The sequence below is a fragment of the Amyelois transitella genome, chromosome 19, assembly GCF_032362555.1.
Source record: "Amyelois transitella isolate CPQ chromosome 19, ilAmyTran1.1, whole genome shotgun sequence".
Taxonomy (NCBI): Eukaryota; Metazoa; Arthropoda; class Insecta; order Lepidoptera; family Pyralidae; genus Amyelois; species Amyelois transitella.
In genome coordinates this window covers 1,836,908-1,847,616 of record NC_083522.1, presented here as the reverse complement: position 1 = coordinate 1,847,616, position 10,709 = coordinate 1,836,908, and the positions used below count along the sequence as shown (strand labels likewise).

The window sequence follows — 10,709 nt, the reverse complement described above, 5'->3', positions numbered from 1 at the left end:
AATAGCTGAACGTGGCCATTCAGTCTTTTCAAGACTGTTGGCTCTGTCTACCCCGCAAGGGATATAGACGTGACCAAATGTATGTATGTATGTACATAGTAATAGCCACCCAGTGTACCTTTACCCTAGCTAGTAGATTTTAGTAGTAGTAGTAGTTGAAATCCGACAGTGTTTAAAAAGTATCTTATTACCAAACAGATATTTACAAGAAAATTTAACTATATATTCCTCTGCTTGAGACCATTCACATATTAAATTAGTTGTTCTGGTGGAAGCGCCTTTGAATTATCATAATTGGTTAGGGATTTCATAAGTAAGTAAATCAAAGGACTCGCGGTCGAGATATATAAAAGTAACAAAAATCTAGATTAATGTAAAAAAGGGGTAAAACCTACTAACCCCTAAAGAGGTGCGAATGTTACCAGAACTAACCCCAAGAGGAAGAACTCCTCTCGCTTTTCTCACACAATTTTTTATCTAATAATAAGTACATTATTGTAAGAAGTTTGTTTGTATTTTCTAGTCTAAAGAAAAGATGACACGGGGCGTGCGTCGCGGCTGTGTCAGACTTCGCGCGGCGGTGATCGGCATCGATGATGAAGACGACTCCACCTTCACCATCACTGTCGACCACAAGACCTTCCACTTTCAGGTACGAATCATCATATATGTATCATGTTAATAGGGAAAAGACGCGGTACTATACATTAGTTTGAATACTAACCGATGCTCTTACGGTGAAGGAAAATATTGTGAGGAATCCTCGTTCAGGATGTGTAACCATGATCGATCCGTACGGGTTAGGTTTACCTGCAAAAGTTGCAGAGGTCAGATGGTAGTCGCTTCGCGTAAAAATCTGACTCGCCCAATCCAGGGTCCATGGTCAAAGGTATACCCCGAGCTCTCCTCCTAATGGAATGAGCAGATGCGACCGGCGCGAAAAGCGAGTAGCAACAGTAAATTTTAATACAACCTTCTACATTTACAGGCACGAGACGGTTCAGAAAGAGAGAGATGGGTGCGAGCGTTAGAAGACACAATATCGAGGCACGGTAGAAGGGAACGTTGGTCCCGCAGTATGCCAGCGCCGAGACACCGCCACGGCGACCTGGAGAGGCGGATATCTGAGGCGGACGCTTACTTGCAGATCATGATCGAACTGGTCAATGTATGTATAACTCTATAATAACGGATGATAGAATTAAACAGAGGATTGGTCCTGCAGTATCTCAGCGTCGAGACACCGCCACGGCGACCTGGAGAGGCGGATATCTGAGGCGGACGCTTACTTGCAGATCATGATCGAACTGGTCAATGTATGTATAACTCTATAACAACGGATGATATAATAACTAAACAGAGGATTGGTCCTGCAGTATTCCAGCGCCGAGACACCGCCACGGCGACCTGGAGAGGCGGATATCTGAGGCGGACGCTTACTTGCAGATCATGATCGAACTGGTCAATGTATGTATAACGCTATATTAACGGATGATATAATAACTAAACAGAGGATTGGTCCTGCAGTATGCCAGCGCCGAGACACCGCCACGGCGACCTGGAGAGGCGGATATCTGAGGCGGACGCTTACTTGCAGATCATGATCGAACTGGTCAATGTATGTATAACTCTGTAATTACGGATGATATAATTAAACAGAGGATTAGTCCCGCAGTATGTAATTGAAATAGGTGATACAGTCTTACATCGTCAGCTTCCTAGAAATAAGAAACCTGGATTGGACCATGACACTGGTAACTGGATTGAATAAGTCGGGTGTTTAGACGAAACACAATCTGCGCAGCCCAAAAAGAGTGACACGCCAAAAGCAGTCCAGATGCGGCGCAAAAGTCGGTCAGCACAAAGTTCCAATACAAGAAACTTCTTTTCAAAGTCGTGACACGGCGACAGAGCAGTTCAAGTGCGTTTCAATTTTGATGTGACGAGTTCTATGAGTTTCTTGTATTACAACTTGGTGCGGGCTTTCAGACTGCATTGATTCTGACCCTGCTTTTTCTGGATTGTTTAGCCCGAGACCCACAAGCAAAATGCTTAAATATAAAAACAAACCGTGTGTTTCAGGGCACTTTAGAATAGGACCACTCCATATATTTTCCATGGTTATCGTAAAAAACGATTAAGGGAAAGGCTAATAAAGTTGAGATTCTTGTAGGCGACGGACTAGCAACCTGTCACTATTCGATTCTGAATTCCATCTTAAGCCAAGCAGCTGAACTTGGCCTTTCAGTCTTATCAAGACTGTTGACTATGTCTACCAAGCAAAGGATATAGACGTGATCATATGTATGTATGTAAGTATGTAAAAACTTTTTGATAGTCCCTCGATAGGTTTCAGCTTTAATTAATTAAAAAGTAAATCAACATTTTCTTATTTTTGTTTCAGAAAATGAGCACGCGCGTATCCGAGTTGGCGGATCCTCACGAGAAGAGTAAAGGGCAGGTCATTCTAGACCATTCCAATGTAAGGGCGCAATTCAATATTTACCATTAAACAAAATTACAGTGTTGTTTCAATAATATGCATTGAACAACTTTATCTAGTAAACATTTGAATCGAAGTAAGTAATTTCTTAGGCATTTTCAATTAACAATGAAAGAAAAAATCTACTTTGGACACTATTCAATGTACATACCTACATATTTCTTAAATTTTTTATATTATATATTTTTTATCAATATTTAGACAGTTTATAGTATAACAGACTATGGCATTATTATATTTTATTTTTGTCTGATTCAATTCCTATTTATTTGTATAAACTTTATTTAACACTAAAATGAAAGAATCTGATATGGGAAGACACAAACAAACATACATTAAACTATCTTCCCGCAGATGCTTAAAATATTAATTTTCGCCATATCTAATTAAGTTTTTATCCAAGATTTCGCTAATTTTAAGTTATATTTAAGCTAAACTATTGTAGAATTTACTTAGGCACATTTTTTTTCTTTTGCAGGCAATGTTGGATAATATAAAACATTCCATAGTGCTTCTTCAAATAGCTAAGGTACTGTTACACTGTACTTTTGTTTTAAGCGTATATATCATTATGTAATAACTTATGTTTTGTCGGTATTTAAAGTTAAGGCCTATACACACAAGCCTATATGCATATTTGCTTTGCTCACGAAGTTATTCTTCTGAACGTTTCCTATCTGGCCCTTTAGCCAAATGTCAAACGCTCGGAAGCGTTTATGTACACACCGACTTGGCGCTTTTTTACTAAATTATTAACTTCCTCTATTGTTTGCTTGTTGACTGGAAGAGATCCCTTCATGGGATAAATTCGCCATTACAAGTGATTTATTTCCTTTGTAATTATGTAGTATTTGTTGAAACTGTGTAAATTACTGTGCAATATAAATATTACAAACAAACTAACGAGCCGGTAACGCCGTAGATTATTATAACACTAGATACTGCGTAATAGCTGGAATAAAATTATAGTTATTTTTGTATATATTTTATATAATGATATTGTAACACTACATCTAGTGATATATTTATCTATGATGACAGCGCTTTCGTTAATCGATTGACATTAGGCTTGTGGGACTGATAATATTCACGAGACACAGTATACCGTCACTTGTAAACAAGCATTAGCAAAGTTAACAATAGCATTTCTTTTTACCGATCACGACGAATTTTATTATTTTACGCAAAAACAAGCTGACTGCCACGAATGCTATTCCTCTATTTTTACTAATTACTTACTAGCTTTTACCCGCAGCTACACCTGTGCGAATTTAGCACCACCTACTCGCGCGAATTTAGCGCCACTTACAAAAGCATACAGGATTTTCGCAAAGCCCTCGATATCTTTAGATTTTATCGGAATGAAATGGATGTAACTTGTAACTCGGACGTACTAGTACACCGATGTGCTTGTGTGAAGTGATTGATAAATTTGGATGATGCAAAAGAAGTATGTAGGAATCGTGGCAAGTTGCAAGTGGAAAAATGTAGTTTGCCTAAAGGTGATCAAATCGGGGACGAACTGGTGAGCCGACGAGCTTGGATGAAGTGATTGATGAATGTGGATGATGCAAAAGAAGTATGTAGGAATCGTGGCAAGTTGTAAGTGGAAATATGTAGTTTACCCAAAGGTGATCAAATCGGGGACGTACTATTGAGACGATGTGCTTGCATGAAAAGATTGATGAATGTGGATGATGCAAAAGAAATATGCAGGGATCATTGCAAGTGGAAATATGTAATCTGTCTAAGCCTGCGAGAAAGAATACCATTTCAGCCGGATCAATAATTAAGCACTTTATTTCAATGATATTACATACCTACTTATTGTTTTTAAATAATAAACTTTCGCGCTCTATGATTGGCTGATGATAGAATGCGTGAGGTGCCGTTTTGTTTTTTTTTTTTTTTTTGTAAAATTAGTACATAGATGTAGCTATTATATGAATTAAATGTCATGTTTTCTTTCAGAATACAGTAAATCCAATTAACGGTATATATCAAGGACCGACAAATACACAGGCACATATCAAGCAAGGTACCTACGTTAAATTTATAGAAAAATATTTTAAATTAATCTCATACATACATACATATGGTCAAGTCTATATCCCTTACGGGGTAGACAGAGCCAACAGTCTTGAAGAGACTGATATGCCACGTTCAGCTATTTGGCTTAATGATAGAATTGAGATTCAAATAGTGACAGGTTGCTAGCCCATCGCCTAAAAAAGAATCCTAAGTTTGTAAGCCTATCCCTTAGTCGCCATTTACGACATCCATGGGAAAGAGATGGAGTGGTCCTATTCTTTTTTGTATTGGTTCCGGGAACCACACGGCACTCTCATCATTAATCTCATTATTTATTAAAACAATGTTAAAGATAAGATTCGGACACTCGCATACTAATCACGTCATTATCCTTTACGGGGTAAACAGAGCAAACAGGCCACGTTCAACTGTATGGCTTAATGATGGAATTCAGATCAAACATGATTCGTCACATACAAGGCAAATCCGTAATAAACTTTCTCAATTGATTTGATTATTGATATAATTAAATATCTGTGCCGTGTGTTTTCCGTCATTTTCCAATATAACCACTACAATGTTTTCCCATGAATAGAATAGAATAGAATTATTTTCAAAATTGGCTACAAGGTATCACTTATTGACGTCACATCACTTTAATCTAATTGTAACTACTACCGCTTCCGAAGCGCATGTGTAGAAGAAGCGGCGGAACAAACTATACTGCAGCATTTTCACCGGACGTCAATTTACAAATATAGACCTCTTAAATCTAATTAATTGTCGTAAAAGGCAACTTAGGGATAGGAAAAGTCCGCCATTGAAAGTGATTTATTTATTTTATAACTATGTAGGTACTTTTTCTTGTACCTAACTAAATTTTTGTGCAATAAATATATTACAAACATACAAACAAACAAACAAACTTTGGTTTCCACTTGTAGGCGATGAGCTAGCAACCTGTCACTATTTAAATCTCAATCCAAAAAGCTGAACGTGGCCTATCAGTCTTTTCAAGACTGTTGGCTCTGTCTTCCCCGGCAAAGATATAAACGTGTCTATATGTATGTATGTTAAATATGATTTTATAATTTGTGGCAGATGCGGAACTATCGCCACGCGTGGAACTTGGAGCTGAATGCAGTGAATTAACAACTTCTACACGAAGTATGCCGTTAGAAGACATAGCGGCTACAAGTATGTATTGGATATTTATTTATAAAAAAACATCAAACTACTGCGTTTGACCGATAAGTGATACTTACTTTACACTGGACGAGTTTTTCAACATACATACATAAAGTCACGTCTATATCCCTTACGGGGTAGACAGAGCCAACAGTCTTGAAATGACTGTTAGGCGATATTCAGTTGCTTTTCTTAATGATAGAATTGAGATTTTAATTGAAACAGGTTGCTAGCCCATCGCCTAAAAAAAAGAATCCCATGTTTATAAGCCTATCCCTTAGTCGTCATTTACGACATGCATGGGAACGAGCTGAAGTGGTCCTATTTATTTTTGGTCTCGGGAACCACACGGCACATGACTGACATGGCAATGACTATTACATCCTACTACTATTATAAAGGCGAAAGTTTGTATGGATGTTTGTTACTCTTTCACGCAAAAACTACTGAACCGATTACCATGAAATTTGGTATGTAGGTAGCTGAAGACCCAGAATAACACATAGGCTACTTTTTATCCCAGAGTTCCCGCGGGATTGATAGGGTTTCCATGCGGACGAAGTCGCGGGCGGCCTCTAGTATGTATATAAAATTATCACCGTTGTCACACATTTTATTTTCTTAAATAATCTAGTTGGTTAAGTGATAAAATTATAACTTCATAGTAAGCAATTTGAAGGCACAATGTCATTCGTGTAATTGATAAATCTAAATTGTTAGTTTTTTTTTTGCAAAAATGTACCGGTATTATGTTACTCACTATAAATAAAACAATAACTTCATTCTGGACATACATTAAAATGGATTTCAATTAAATATATCGGCCAAACCACATGTGAAACTTTATTTTTTTATTTAATTTTATAATTGACTGATTTTACAATGATATTGTCGAAATTCCAAGTAAATAATGCATGATAATCATGTTTTTCCATAGGTAAGTACTGAAAGTACAAAATTGTGTTGTTGTCTTTGCCTTTTTACGTTTTAAAGTTAAAATAAATGAAAAAAAAAATGTTAAAAAGTTTTTACACGAAGGGACTCCCGTCTGACCTCCTCAACCTTTTTGCAAGGGGGGATCGATCATGGTAACACATCCAGTTGCCTGAATGTGCAGGTTTCCTCACGATGTTTTCCCTCACCGTAAGAGCATCAGTTAGTATTCAAGTTAATGTACATAACTTCGAAAATAGCCATTGGTACATGGCCAGGGTAGGATTCGAACCTGTGCCCTTTTTGTGTCACACGCATTTTAACCGTGCACCTTACCGATTTTACCACGGACGCTCTTAAAAATCACTACTTAGTATAAAACAAAGTCGCTATTTTAGTCTGTTTGTCTGTATGCTTAAATCTTTAAAATTACGCAACGGATTTTGATGCGGTTTTTTGTAACAAGTAGAGTGATTCAAGAGGTAGTTATAATAACATTTATAATTTTGCACCCGTGCGATGCCGGGGCGGGTCGGTAGTAATAAATAAATACATACGGGGCAGACTTAAACAGATGTTGCGACCACAAAAAAAAAATAGAAAAAGGATAGGACCACTCCTTCCCATTCCCATGGATGTCGTAAAAGGCGACTAATGGGTAGGCTTATAAAATTGAGATTCTTCTTTTAGGCGATGGGCTAGCAACCTGTCACTATTTGAATCTCAATTCTATCATTAAGCCAAAAAGCTGAATGAGGCCTTTTCAAGTCTTCTCAAGACTGTTGGCTTTGTCTACCCCGCAAGGGATATAGACGTGACTATATGTATGTATGTATGTGGACGCACGTTTACCGTCCTACGAGACAATATACTAAGGAATAGTTTTTCGTCTCGACGTGTTTATTATATTTCTTATAAGATATTATATAAATATAATATATACATTTATTTTTGGCACAGGACCCATGTCACTCTTCGTGCCGGACACTTCGTACTCGTCTTCGGAAGGCGAGGATGACTTCTACGACGCTGATGATGAACCTGTCGGCACCACGCCGCCGGGGCCAAGGTTAGTAGGTACCCATAGTGACAATAGTGCAAGTGCAAAATCATAATCTTTCTACTTTCTCTCTCTCTGTCACAAATCTTTTTGGAGAGACACTACCAAGTTTCACAGATATTTTTTTTTTGTATGATATGGTAGGTAAATAGGTATAGGTAGGTATATACGGGACAAATTACACAGATTGAGTTAGCCTCGAAGTAAGTTCGAAACTTGTGATACGAGATACTAACTCAACGATACTATATTTTATAATAAATACTTATATACATAGATAAACATCCAAGACCCAGGTCAATCAGAAAGAGTTCTTTTCTCATCATGCCCTGGCCGGGATTCGAACCCGGGACCTCCGGTGTCACAGACAAGTGTACTCCCGCTGCGCCACAGAGGCCGTCATGGTATTTATATATAGGTATATATATATATATATATACACGTCTTTATTCTTTACGGGGTAGACAGAGCCAACAGTCTCAAAAAGATTGAAAGGGCACGTTTAGCTATTCGACTTAAGATGGAATTGAGATTTGAATAGTGACAGGTTGCTAGTCCGTCGCCTACATTAAATTATTATGTAGCTTAATGACTATTATATAGTCTATTTTAGCATTAAAAAATTATATTACACAAAATAAGAAAAATGCAGGCATGGATGTCGTAAAAGGCGACTAAGGGATAGGCTTACAAACTTGGGATTCTTTTTTAGGCGATGGGCTAGCAACCTGTCACTATTTGAATCTCAATTCTATCATTAAGCCAAGCAATTGAACGTAGCCTACAATGTGTGTGTCCATTCAGTCTTTTCAAGACTATCGGATCTGTCTACCCTGCAAGGGATATAGACGTGACCATATGTATGTATGTATGTAATAAGAAAAAAGTGCAATATGCCGCCTGACCACGACTGTTCCTGTCAAGAGCATAAGACAAAGAATAATTATTAAAAGCGTTAGTTTCAAATACACTTACAACCGGAATATACTGTTACAAATGCTTGGCGATACAGTTAGGGTTAATTATTATTTGTTGATGTAATAATTATCTTAGTTCGACATAATTATTACCGAAAACATAGTTGTGGATTTGCGTTTAACGTTAGCGTGTGTGATGTTCGGGTTTGTATTCAAGGAAAATCCTAAAACTGCGTAAGTTTGCTTGATTTAATTATTATATTAATACACATAATTGCAAATTAATATAAAATGAAGTCAAGGAAAAGCTTATAAACATGGGAACCGTCGTTTAGGCAATGGGCAACTATTCGCTCATTTAGGCTTATCTATACTAATATTATAAAACTGAAGAGTTTGTTTTTTGTTTGTTTGAACGCGCTAATCTCAGGAACTACTGGTTCGAATTGAAAAATTCTTTTTGAGTTTATTAGACCATTTATCGAGGAAGGCTTTAGGCTATTTATCATCACGATGCAACTATAAGAAGCTAAGAAATACTCAGTTACTCAAGTGTAACTGTTTGTTTAAAATTCGAATACGCTAATGCTAATAACAATGCTAAATAGGTCTTGTTTTTTTTTTGGTTTCCATACTATAAAATTACCAACCAAATTTTATAGTATGGAAACCTTCGTTCGCGAACCGACTCTCACTGGGTCGGCTTATAAAATAAACTTTACAGACAACAAAAGATACGATCCAAAATCATAACCAAACTTTTGCAGTGAAACAATAAGTTGAATATTGTATTCAACTCTCGTCGTAGTGACGTGTGTATACTGCATAACTTGTTTATGCAAATATGTGCAACGGTCGGGGGTCAGGGGTCGCCAACCGTTTGGTTTGGCGGGTCGCTGCACTTTATTTTGCACTGCTTATTCGTGCCGTGTGGTTCCCGACACCATTAGATAGACTAGATTTTGTTCATAATGAAGATATAAATGCTTCCATGGTTTTGGTCATGTTGAATGTCTCTATAGACATAGATTTATCTATATACATATATACATACATACATACATAAACTCACGCCTCTTTCCCGGAGGGGTAGGCAGAGACCATATATGTATATATACATATATTACTACTAATAAGTATTATAAATGCGAAAGTTTGTGAGTATGTTAGGATGTCAGTATGGATGTTTGTTATTCTTTCACGCAAAAACTACTGAACCGATTACGATGAAATTGGGTATGTAGGTAGCTGATTACCATATAGGGTACTTTTTATCCCGAAGTAGTCTCTAGTTTTTAATATAGGTTACAAGGTATGGCTTGGCTTAATGACGTCAAATCAGGTTAGCAAACACATAAGGCGAGTATTAATGGAAATGTTGGTAGAAGGAAGGAATAAATGTACATACCTGCGTATATGTAGGAGTACACACATACATACATATAGTCACGTCTATATCCATTTCGGTGTAGACAGAGTCAACAGTCTTGAAAAGACAGAAGATAGGCCACGTTCAGTTATTCTGCTTGATGATAGAATTGAGATTCAAATCGCTTGAAAGATGAATCCCTTAGTGGCCTTTTACGACATCCATGGGTAGAATCCATGAGTAGTCCCTTTTAATATTTGTTTGAACGCCTATGGCTTTGACAAAGCAAGAGGTCAAGTTTATCAGCTTCGTCAGTCTATGCAAAACTTTTGGCTCTGTCTACCCCGCAAGCAGCAAGCATATAAAGACGTTATTATATGTATGTATGAACTTAAAAAAGTGTATAAACAAAGATACGAACCTTTTTTCTATGACGTCATGGTACAAAATGGAAATGTTGACTACTTAAAGCGTTATATAAATTTGGTTTACAAAGTCGGTCGATCCTATATTTCCAGTGTTGTCAGTGCGTCACAAAAATAATGTAGGGTTGTCAATATTTGTTTTGTTATTGGGTAGATTTTCAGTACTAGTTGTTTTAGTTTTAATTACATACGTACATATATATAGTCACGTCTGTATCCCTTGCGGCGTTAACAGAGCTAACGGTTTTAAAAAGACTTAAAGGCCATGTTCAGCTGTTTAGTT

At 37.1% G+C, this 10,709-nt stretch overlaps 1 protein-coding gene across 2 annotated transcripts in view; it reads left to right on the top strand.

The window, feature by feature from the left end:
* Nucleotides 1-10,709, top strand: part of LOC106139352 (oxysterol-binding protein-related protein 9) — a 68,311-nt gene that overhangs the window by 28,338 nt on the left and 29,264 nt on the right. Inside the window, exons 2-8 of one of the 2 annotated variants that reach the window (XM_060949666.1) lie at nt 524-652; nt 989-1,168; nt 2,405-2,482; nt 2,982-3,032; nt 4,475-4,541; nt 5,636-5,731; nt 7,616-7,724. In XM_060949666.1, the coding sequence (XP_060805649.1) occupies nt 524-652; nt 989-1,168; nt 2,405-2,482; nt 2,982-3,032; nt 4,475-4,541; nt 5,636-5,731; nt 7,616-7,724 (710 nt within the window). Of the gene's footprint in view, nt 1-523; nt 653-988; nt 1,169-1,521; nt 1,619-2,404; nt 2,483-2,981; nt 3,033-4,474; nt 4,542-5,635; nt 5,732-7,615; nt 7,725-10,709 lie in introns of those variants that run through there. The other variant, XM_060949665.1, reaches the window with a different exon arrangement.